This window comes from Astatotilapia calliptera, chromosome 19 (genome assembly GCF_900246225.1).
Source record: "Astatotilapia calliptera chromosome 19, fAstCal1.2, whole genome shotgun sequence".
NCBI classification, from domain to species: Eukaryota; Metazoa; Chordata; class Actinopteri; order Cichliformes; family Cichlidae; genus Astatotilapia; species Astatotilapia calliptera.
This window is the reverse complement of record NC_039320.1, coordinates 15,822,251-15,833,869: the sequence shown is the minus strand read 5'-3', so window position 1 is coordinate 15,833,869 and position 11,619 is coordinate 15,822,251. Positions and strand designations below refer to the sequence as shown.

General features: G+C 41.4%; 1 protein-coding gene across 1 annotated transcript; it reads right to left on the bottom strand.

Annotated features, from left to right (window-relative positions):
- Positions 1 to 400: 400 nt before the first annotated feature.
- wdr32 (WD repeat domain 32) lies at positions 401 to 9,980 on the bottom strand. Its single transcript, XM_026151516.1, has 7 exons — positions 9,163 to 9,980; positions 8,357 to 8,470; positions 6,431 to 6,628; positions 5,576 to 5,778; positions 5,354 to 5,434; positions 5,124 to 5,269; positions 401 to 4,759 (listed from the first exon to the last, which is right to left on the bottom strand). The coding sequence occupies exons 1-7, from the start codon at positions 9,648 to 9,650 to the stop codon at positions 4,388 to 4,390; spliced, it is 1,602 nt and encodes a 533-aa protein (XP_026007301.1). The 5' UTR covers positions 9,651 to 9,980; the 3' UTR covers positions 401 to 4,387.
- Positions 9,981 to 11,619: the final 1,639 nt, after the last annotated feature.

Sequence of the window (11,619 nt, the reverse complement as noted above, 5' to 3'; positions counted from 1 at the left end):
ATACAAAATGCAGCAAGATATTTAAAAAACAGTTTTGTTGATTAAAAAACACTATATCGGATTCATATCGGTATCGGCAGATATCCAAATTTATGATATCGGTATCGGACATAAAAAAGTGGTATCGTGCCATCTCTAGTCCTTATATGATGTGATTGAATGAATAGGATTCTTCTCCCCTTTAGATAATCTTTAATTGACTCACCAGATCATAAAAATAAAAACCATTTCTTCCTTTAACTTGCTAATCCTCCCATGAGGAAAGTCATTCTCAGAGTTGGGACTGCAACAGATGCGAAAGAGTTTGACTGACATATAGAGAAGAAATTCTAAAGACAATTTAAAAATAAATCAATAAATGAAGAGAAAATTAACAATAAAGGACCCAAACACAGAGCAGTCAGCAGTGAAAAAGAAGCTAAGTTTTTATTTCTGATAAGTACCATTTTTAGTATCGCTGTCAGGATTACTTACTCTGTGTAACCAGGTAGGAAACAACAGTGCATCTACCCTTCCCCCTCCCCAGCTGTGATCGCCACAAATACTGGGAGCATTCCTTTAACCCACAGCTGAAAACAGGTTAAAAACCCAGAACCGGAGCAATAAAGCAACAAAGAAATTCCTAAAAATGAACCCGGTGTTTAGTTACTATACCTGAAGTGAAAATGGCAGATAAGACACTTTTCCTCAAAGAGCTCGTGAGTATAATAAGTGAAATAAAAGCAGCGGTGAATACACAGCATCCTTTAACCATCAGTTCAGTCAGTTCATTTTAAAGTAGCTGTTTACAGAAGAAATGTCTACTTTTTTTTAAATGTCAGTAATCCGAGAAATTAAATAATTTTAAGGGAAAGAAAGACGACAGAGCTGAAGGTGAAATGGACTCCGTTTGCAACATACTGAAAACACATTTTGAGCATGTAACTGAGGTACAAAGTGTTAAAAGCATCTTTTCTCATTGCTTGCAGGACCATACAGTGAGCTAGAATCTAAGACTCCACCTGTGTTATCACCTCAAACCCAAATGAAGTTAAATGTTATCACGCACTTTTCCCCCCAACATTTTGTGGCACTGAGTTGAGACCAGAAAAGAAGAAATAATAGCACTCACAATTAATATAAAATTACCCCTAACAGCCAGTTTGCATTAGATTAGCACAAAGTGGAAACAATTGGAAGCAGCTAGCCCAGCTTTCTCTAACAGAATTAAATGTTATCCACTGGCACACTGAGTAGCCAAGGGAGACAGAAGTGCTAATTAATAATCTTCCCAGTGATTATGCTAATCTTACCACTGGCTTTATAAAGGTTTTTGAGGTCATATGCAAGGCGCTCGTTGTCAGCCAAATTGGACGAGATACAATCACCATTCAGGACAGGAAGAAAATGTGTATTTCCCCCAACAGTTGGTGAGCGGTTGCATGCTGTTGCTAGGTAAAAATCTGCCTCAAAGAGGGTCCTACTGCAAAATCTCAGAGTGCTTTGGTCGCTCTCAAATTGCCAGGGCTGGATGTTCTCTTCGTGGAAGACACCGACTTGTCTGCAAACACTCGCCAACTACTAGTCAAGCAAAAAAGTGCAAAACAAACCAGAAACGCTACAAAACCAGAAAGTTTTGGAGCGTGGGTTGGAAAAATGCAAACTTTTACTTGGTGAACATTTTGTTAAACTAGCAGTCAGACTAGTTGGTGAGTGTTTGCAGATAAGTTGCTGCTTGATGCAAACTCCATGCAACCACAGGAATCTGGTAGCAATCAAAGCAATCACACGGAGGGCTTTTTCTTTTGGGGGGGGGGGGGGGGGGGAATAATTGGGGGGTTTTAACAACCGATTTCACAGGTGTCGCCATCAGCTTCTATCTAAAACTTGTAAATGACAGACAGTCAAGGACAGTGTCCAAAACTTGTGTCCAAGACTCATCCAAGATGGCAAACAAGTAGAGCTGGTAGTCACATGACTGTAAAACCCTGAATATTTGGAGTGATTAGCCAGCATTTTAACATTTTGTGACTGTAGGGGGTGCTGCTGCACTCTTATCTTTGCAGTATTTTTTTTTTTAACATTAAGGTTTAGAGACACAGGTTCAGAATTTAGAGCATCTAAACACTGTCAAATATACACCACTAAATACTGAGTGTTCAATATATCCATAAAGCAACAGTTCCCCCTTTAATACCAAAGGCATGAATGTAGTTCCATCTCAACACCCCACCAGATGTGAATGAGACACTTCCCAAAAGATAGATAGAAGAGAAGATATTTCCAAATCCACAAATAGATACCCACTTTTAGCTCACGGCAGAGAAGTCCAAGTAAAAAAGAAAGAAAGAAAAACAAACAGAAACAAAACATTTGGCATCTAAGAGCTCAACATAGAGTCTCACATAAATAAGAAAGAAGAATTATCTTAAGAGGCTGGTATGCATAGTAGTATACGCTTCTGTCTTTTTTTTTTTTTTTTTTTGTTTCCCTAACAGCAAGTTTCCATCTACTCTGCAGTCAGTCAGTATGTACTGTAGCCAGTATACATTACAGTTGTAACAATCAGGCATGTGCTTACAGCAGCTATACAAAACACAAAAGCATTGCTCTTACCAGAACAGTCAAAGCAATTTGCTCCTTTAAAGAGGAGAAAAGCCTTGCTTATCAACTGTATGCTAACACAAGCAAACGTGAAACACTAGGTGTGACAAAACAGTGTGGATTAGCACTGTCCAAAACCCAAAAAAACTTAGGTTCAGGGGTAGAAAAAGCACAATTTCATCTTGCAAATGTTAAATAAAGAATGTAAAGAATCTTTCTCAGTCAAAAAGTGAACATGCCACTGATAAAATAAAAAGGCCGGCAATATTCTACAGCAAGCATTAATGAAACAGCTTATTTGTCTGTCTCCAGCTGTCTGACAGCTCCAATGCAGTCAAAAACATTAGAAACACATTAGTTAGCCTCACTATTTGAACATAGATACTGAGGCTAACTGTAAATACGTTTAGTGCACCATTCTGTTTGAGTAACACTGGAGGGGAAAAAAGTGAAAAAGAAAAAAGTAAGTCAGATGAAAATATTTTAAAGAGTTGCATTCTCAGATGAAACGATGTAGATGCTGCGAGACGCAGGCAGGGTTGGGAAGCCAGAGCAGCGTGCTCGATGTGGAAAATCTATAATAATGCCAGCAATGTTTAAGGGAAAAATACTTAACTGCTACTACATTTTCATTTTTACAAAGAGTGGGTGTGGAAAAATCTGAAAATGAGACACCGACAGCAGCTGGACTTCAGCAGTTTCCACTTACAGGAAATGAAAAGTGACTCCAATGTATCTACTCTTAAAGTAGCCTCAGTGACTGTGAGAATAGCATCAAACATCGTGCTACAAGTAGTGCCATAATTCATACACCAATAAAACCACTTTAAAAAAACACTATCAAAGACCATGAAGGCAGAAACAGGGTGGAGACAGAAAACGTACTTGAAGTCAGGGGTCAAAGTTCAGATTGTATGAGCAGAGAAGCAGCACCTGTGGAGAAAAGGCATGAGCAGAGCAGCAGAGAGCGACACGATGTGCAGCAGAGGACGCTGAATTGAGACGACCAGCGACAGACGAAAGCGCCCGTTCCTTACTCGTCCCTTTAGGATTCATGTCCGCTTGCATCCTTAGTGTTTTTGTCCTGAGACAGCAACATCTGGGTGTGCCGAGTCTCAACAAAATCAAAGTTTTTTACTGCTATAGAGAATGAATCGTTAATATGAAAACGAGCTTGTCCTTCACTGATGCCACGTTGCGCCACTGTCTCTGAGGAGAAAAGTAAAACCCAACTGATCTTTCTTGCACTGCCTTTTTTTCTTCTTAAAGTTCAGGGTCAGTGAGGTTTCCATCCACTGCTGCAGTCTGGCCACCGGTCCACAGCTCAAGTCTTCTCCGTTCTTCTCCCATGTCAATGGCTATCAGCTGACACTTACAATCCAAACTAACTTTGCCTGCTTAGCTGCTGCAGACCTGGGTCAAGAAGTACTTTTAGGGTTTGTTTCTTTAGTTTATCGGAAAAAGATTCAGACAAACAGATGCCGGGAATCCGATTTAGGATTGCTACATGTTTTTTTCTCCTTTTTAGAGTTTTTGACAACTTTTCCTTTAATGTTTCCGACAGAAGCTAAGCATATTTCTCAGTAGCTAAACAATCTGTAAACACATAATGGCAAAACAGTAAAAATCAAAGCGATTAAGTAGCTGCACTAAACTTGGGCAATGCAAGGTTTTTATAGATTTGTGTGTGATTACGAATAAATTAATGCTTCTTTGATATATTCTCAGACTTGCTGTGCATAAACCCTAATCAGTACTTCTTCACTGAGGTCTGCGACACTTCTTTCTTCAACAGCACCGGATGCTAAAACTTGGGCTGGTAAAGGGCCACACGCCCACTGAGGCACCCCGAGGCCAGCTGGCAGTGTGTTGGGGAGAACTTTGTGGTGAGCACTACGTCACTGTGCGAGTAGATGGAGCGTATCTCCCTGAGGCAGCTGGTCTGGATGGGCAGGCAGTCGACCAGCTCGCCGCAGCGCTCGTCGAAGGCCAGGAGGCGTACGCCGTAGCCGTAAGGGGAGCAGATGAGCCGTCCATCTGGGCTGAAGCACAGCTCCTTGATGTAGCCCCGCCCCACGTTGGCCTCCTCGATGTAGTGGGTAAGGCGGAGGGAGCAACGGGGGGAGACCAGCGGGCGAGTGGGTGCTCCCTCCTGGAACTCATACACACACGTCCACTGAAGAGAGAAAGGCAGTGAGAAAACAGACATACAAGTGATGCAGTTTAATACCAGATGATTAAATACGCAATCGCATCAGCGTCATCACTGGAAATACAGCCTTTAGTGGCCTTTTACTTGTAAGCTGCTTAAAAGTATGACACTGCACTTCAGTTCTACAAGAAAAGTGGTCAAATATACAGCCAGAATTACGCTTGTTAATGGCTAACAAAACTTTTAGAGGGAACAAATATTAGTGAAGGCGTATTTTAGCCTGTGTAGATTACAGAAATAGCTTGAAGAGGGATCTTGGTGGTTTAAGGCATTTTAATAAACAAAAATGTGATTATGTCAGCTTCATGCACCGCTCCATGTTTCTCACCTCTTGGTCATCCGTGTTGCTGGAGCATCGGATGAGTGTGGCCCAGCCTTTGGGATGGAGCTGCAGGGAGGTGATGCAGTTCCCTCTGTCCCTCTCGCCGGGGATCTCTGGAGTTAACACCTCCAGACTGTTTCTGGGAGACAGCCCTACGAGCGCAGTTTTTCATAACATTAAAGACAAAACCTCATGTGTCAGTAGTTTATCCCTTCTATATCATGATTCGCCCTGACCTTCTCTATGAGGGTGGAGCTTGCTGGAGTCATTTCCCTGGCGAGGAGTACAAGCGGATCTGGACGTTGATGTGCCTCCATCTACAAAATCATAAAAGGCATTTATAGTTTTTTTTTTTTTTTTTTTAAATAAACACCAACCTAACGCGAACAATCCAGCTGATAAACATGAAGGAACATGAGCAAAACACTTCATTAATTTCCGAATGAGCCTGATCTGACCTGAGCTGAGGGGAGTCCGTCGTGCTCGCAGCATTCGGTAGCTGCCCACCTCTAGGGACTGGGTGAGGTCCAGGTCATGGAGGATGAGCAAGTACCCTGAGGAAGTAGAAATGAGCATCTTGGAACAGTCAGGTGTCAGGCGCATCCTCATTAAGTAGCGAGTGTGGAAAAACTTTTTGTGTGGGCAGCCATCCTCTGTAAACCTATAAATGCAGAGGAGTAATTAAGGTTTAACAGACAGTTAGATTACAATATCTTATAAAACCCTTCCTGTATAGATCAGCCTTGGTGCAGACCCTCAGTTCCATTTCCTCAAATCAGCTGTTCTAGCTCCTGCTCCCTCCCTTTATCCCAGCTTTCTGATTGGTTGCCCTTTGCATACAGAAAGGTCGACCAGCAGGTGGTTTGGGCTTCTGTGGTCTAATATCACAGACGTAATATGATTATCTCAGCCAAAGCTGTATCCTGGAGATGATCATATTAGAGCTATCCACCCACATTAATATCGCATAGATCTGAGACCGGGAAAAACTGACTGAAAGATTTAGTGCAGTGCGAAACCCGAGGTTTTAGCTCATGACTGAAATCAGTATTTGAAATTTTTGTCATTTTTGTATAACATGTAGTAACATATATGAAACTAAATAACTAACTAACTATATTAAAGCATTTTGATTGAAAGCCAAAAGAAACAAAATCCAGATCACAATAAGATAACCTGGGCATGTTGAAATTGGTTTGAAGTACAGGCCACTTCTAATAAGGATATACTTTATTTTCACCATAACTGCACATGGCACAGAGACACAACGAGCACATGGACGTAAAATAAACATACCGTAGACAATGGCTAACCTGTTAGTGTCCCATGTGATGACATTACCATCGAAGCCAGACGTGACAAGGAGACGAGTGTTGGTGTCATACTCGATGTTCTTCACCCAGCTGGCATGCCCGTGCAATGAGCAAACCTTTGAGTTAAGCTTACGCAGATCCCATAATGCAATTGTGGTGTCGTCGGAGCAGGTGGCAAACAAACGATTGTCCAAAAACCTACAGGGAGAGAAACACAGATTTAGGAAACCCAGTGGATAGTAATTTCGACACAGGTTGACCAATCTGGGGCGCTTCCCTACGCTGCCATCCTCGTGAAGATCTATGAGGACACTGTGAGGAGCGAGAAGAGAGCTATTCTACACAGAAGTCTTTTATCAAGTGGGATGATGTACAAATGCCACATCTCTGTAAGAACCTGATGCCACTAAAATGAAACTACAGTCCTGTGGAAAAGAAAATACACCCTGCTCCAATTCTATGGCTTTACATATTAGGTGAAAATAAAATTCTGGTTCCTAGCAGGTTCTCTTTAAATACAACTTCCACTGAAGAACAATACATGACACATTACACTGCATCATTACTTATTTAACAGAAACTAAACCAACATGCAAAAGCAGTTGTGTGAAAATCTAAGTACGCCCAATAATTGAGTAGCTTGAAGAACCACCTTTGGCAGCAATAACGTGATGTTCTCACATTCTGTACGACTTTTTCAGTCTCTCACATTGTTGTGGAGGAATTCTGGCCCACTCTTCTTTACAACGTTGCTTCACTTTATTGCTGTGCTTTGGATCTTTGTCCTGTTACATAATCCAATTTCAGCCAAGCTTTAATTGTCAGACAGATGGCCTCACATTTGACTCTTGAATAGTCTGGTATACAAAACAGTCCATGGTCAACTCCGTGACTGCGAAACAAGCCTAAAACATCAGCCCTCCACAACCACGTTGACAGCTGCTGTGAGGCGCTTTCTCTAAACGTGAGCGTGTGTATTATGGCCAAACATCTCTGCTTGGGTCTCTTCTGTCTTAAGGGGGATTGTTCCAGAAGCTTTGCAATTTGCTCAGGTGTTGGTTTGCAGATCTAAGCTGTGCTTATATGTTCTTTTTAGGGAGAAGAGGCTTTCTCCTGACAACCCTTCCAAACAAGCCATAAGTGTTCACTACAGTCCTGTCATAAACTTTAATATTAAACACACTAAAGGAGGCCTTAGAGCCTTGGCTGTCTTTAATATTTTGCTTTTGTGAATAATATTTGTCACGCTTTGAATATATTTTTCACACAATTTGAAGTCCATCATTCTGCAATGATGGACTTCAAATTGTTTGGAAATGGCCTCATAACCCTTCTCAGATGGATGGACAACAACAGCTGCTTCTCTAAGATCACTGCTTTTGTCTTTCCTCCTGGGGTTTGTTTTAAGACAGTCCTGACTTTCCAAAGCTGCAAAATGACAAAACGTCTGCGCTTATAGAGGTGCTCACACTTGCTAATTATCTATTAAAGAAGCGCATTTCATTGGCTGCTACATACCTGCTCAATTTCTATGGAAGCTGCAAATATGTACTTTGTTTTTCCACACACTGCTTCAGCATTTTGGCTTAATTTTTTTCATATAAATAAAGGCAATGGATGATATGTGTTGTTGTTCAACTAAGGTTGTACTGAAATGCGGAAGGATTTCTTATTTGGCACCTTCAGCTCTTCCATCCAACATCTCTTTCTTGCATCCTCACAGCGAGAGCTCAGACCCAATAAAATGCATCCAAGTAGTTTTTATTAGCCTCTGCATGTCATACTTGATTTAAAGACTCATGCTGTAATAGAGACTGTTTATTATGTTTTATTACCTTAACCCACAGGTCTCTTGCTCCCTTTTACTGAGCTACAGACCCAATTTGTAAAACCTTTCCCCAGAGATTCAAGATTAGAATAATGCACCTTATGTTGTTGACACAGTCCTCATGGGCCTCCGTCAGGGTTTTGATGTGTCTGGATGAGATTGGATCAAACAGCAGGACCTCAGTCTGCTCACAGGCCACAGTCAGCACAGACCTAATCAAAAGAAAAAAAACAGTTGATCTCTTTGTCCATGTGTGACAAGATGTTATGCAGCAGCAAACGAAAGCATAAGGGGGAAAAGGAGAATATTTTCTCGGTTTATAGGCAATCTAATAAGTAGACAGGATGAATTTTACTTGCGTTGACGCTACACTACTCATTGCGTTTTTGCTATAATAATGAGTCACAACAATGTTACTAAAACTGCACAACAAGAATAGGTAAAATTGAAAAAAATTCAAGCGTCAAATGCAGACACAGGTCAAAGTATTGAGTATTGACGAGTATTGTGCACAGCAGCGCTATCACGGTACAGCCAGGACAGGAAGTGTGAGCCCACAAAACAAATGTGACCCAGACTGGCCACAGCTTGACCTGGTTTGTCTGCAGGATTTGTTTCTTACATCTGCTGTCTCTTGGCTTAAGTCCGAGAAGTGCTCACTAGTTGTACAAGACGTTGGAGGTTACATTTTGAGGATATTAAGAACGTACTGTTAAATCATCAGTGAACAAACTGATGGGGTTTGTCTGGAAACTATTTATTATGTCATCAATAAACACCGAGTGAGTGTGTGTGAGCTGAAGTAGGTAGGTGAGGACGAATGTGGCTTTTAAATTCAAGCTTTTAACGCACAAATATCGGGAAATCTCTCAACTTCACACCCTAAAACGCAGACAAACCTTACCCGTCCGGGGAGTACTCCAGGTTAAACACGGCTCCATGGGTCTGAGTGCCCAGGTTAACTGACTCTACAGCCGGATTCATAGAGCGGTACAAGCTTGTCATTGTCCTGAAGTTATCCCGAGCTGGGTCCACAAACACCCCTCGTCTTATAGTCCTGCTCTGCAACCAAGAAAACAGGCTAGCACCCCTGAAGCTGTCAGTGTCGGAGCCACCACCAGTGTCGGAGCTACCATCAGTGCACTTCTTCAGCGGTGCGACGGCCGGTCTGGAGCGGGGCTCTCGCTCCGCCAATACGGGAGACCCCGCGATAGGAGCCACTAGACCCTCGCTGCTCGCGGGGGGTGAAGGAGAAACTCTCCGAGCGATGTCATCTTCCTCATCCGAATCGTCAATGTCAGGGTCTTCCTCTTTGTCGGAGACGGTGCCGCCGTTGGGCCTGTCCCGCGACTCGTCGGCGTCCTCGCTGTCGCTCTGGTGCTCCGAGCTCATTGTAGCTTCTCCAGCGTCCGCACAGACGTTTGCGGTTCGGGGTGCAGGGTCTCGAAAAGTAGGCTGGCCCGGTCACCTAATGAACGCGAACCCGCTGCTTCCTTCACTCTTTTAAGAATCCATTGCAGAGCATTTTAGGTGCATAGGTTACGGTGGGCAAATTTTATTTTGTTGCTAGGTTTGCCAGCGCCTTAACGCCTCCAGTTAAACCACACACATGTTAGCTTACATTTCACCGGAAGATGATGATTACACTTCAAAATAAAAGCACAAATAGCCTTTAAAACTCTACGCGTGTGTCTTACATAAAGCAAAACACAATATAAGTATTGTTTATTACTCCTAAACCGTGCTTCTACTCATTTTTAGCGAAATAAGACACGTACAAATAATCCCGTTTTCTTGAGTACAAACGCCGAGCTGAAACATCCAGGCGGAAGATCCGTGCTTCTTTCACATAACTTGTTTTGTTCGCACCAAAACAAACGCAAACAATGACGTAGTTCCGTTTCCTTTCCCTAGCAGATTGCTTGCTGCCATCTGCTGAATAAGTGGATTTGCTATGTGACAATAGTTAACCACAAATTCATTTATGAATATGACAATATAAATGCGCAAGACTGAAATCTTTAAGGTGTAAATAGCGCAGGAAGATCAACAAAACAAACACTGTCATAAAAAGGTAACAACAATAATAACAGTGATAACAGTGATAATAATACATCAAGTCAAAAGTCTTGAGCCAATCCTCATTTTTTAATATTTTACAAGAATACTGTAAATAAATGCAGCAATGTTTTTTGAACATGTGTAAACATGCACGGAAATAAGGCATATCAGAATCAGAATCAGAATCAGAATACTTTATTGATCCCTGGGGGAAATTATTTTTTGTTACAGTGCTCCATTTTAAACCAACATTAAGACAAGACAGACAATACGCTAACTAAGAATAGTACAATATATACATATATATACATACATACATACATACATAAATAAGTCACTTATAAATAAATATTTGGAAAAGAAACATGTGTAGCTGTTGCAGTAAACAGTGTGTTAAGTGGATGCGTTGTATAAGGCAAGAAATAGATTGTGCAATTCTAAGGAGACTGAATGTCGATGTTTGGTATGAGCACCTTTCTTTTTCAACACAGCCTGAACTCTCATAGGCACAATTTCTAGTAATTTCTTTGAGTAGGCTTCAGGAATAGCTCCAAAGAATTTCTAAAGAATATTACAAGCTTTTCTTTGGGTGTTGGCTGCCTTTTGTTCCATTTTCTGTCACGATAATCTCACACTGCTTCAGTAATGTTGAGATCCAGGCTCCGGGGAGGTCAATCTGTGACTGATAGTGTTCCAGTGTGTGTTTTTCAATACAGGTTTGCTTTTACTACATTGGCAAGTTGTTTGGGATTATTGCCATGCCGAATAATCCAAATGTCCAATCAGATGCTTTCCACATGGATGATGGGTCAAAATCAGCTTCACAGCTGTAGCTTCACAGGGTCTCCACAAGGGTGTGTCCATTCCTCAGTGCATTTCTGGTAAGACTCCTGCTTACCATACTGAGCTATTTTAAAAATCATCTGTTTTCTCATATATCAGATATTTGAAGTAAAATATATGTATGTATGTGGTTTCTCTCTCCATATATATAGCCTTTTACAGGAAGATTCACTGACAAATGAAGAATTAAGAAAATGTCTTATTAAGGAAAATGTGTATTCTGACCAGTTTGTGAAAACCTCCTTAAGACTGCTTTGGTTGGTAGCATATTTCTGTAGTCATAGTTTAAATGGAAATAATGGACTGTATGAACACACATTTAATTGCGAATCAAACAAAATTCCATTGTGGTTTGCCTTATGCCTTATGTTTCTATTTAGCTAATAAAGCTTATTTTGAGTTTATGTTTGTCTAAGGAGTCCTGCATATTGGGTCTCCACCTACCACACAGCACCCC

What these genes read in the sequence shown, in the direction of transcription:
- wdr32 (XM_026151516.1), bottom strand. Translation starts at nt 9,650, where the DNA reads ATGAGCTCGGAGCACCAGAGCGACAGCGAGGACGCCGACGAGTCGCGG. An exon ending in GACTGTGTCAACAACATAAG is followed by an intron (nt 6,629 to 8,356) that starts GTGCATTATTCT and finishes CTCTCCCTGTAG; the next exon opens with GTTTTTGGACAATCGTTTGT. An exon ending in ATCACATGGGACACTAACAG is followed by an intron (nt 5,779 to 6,430) that starts GTTAGCCATTGT and finishes CTGCATTTATAG; the next exon opens with GTTTACAGAGGATGGCTGCC.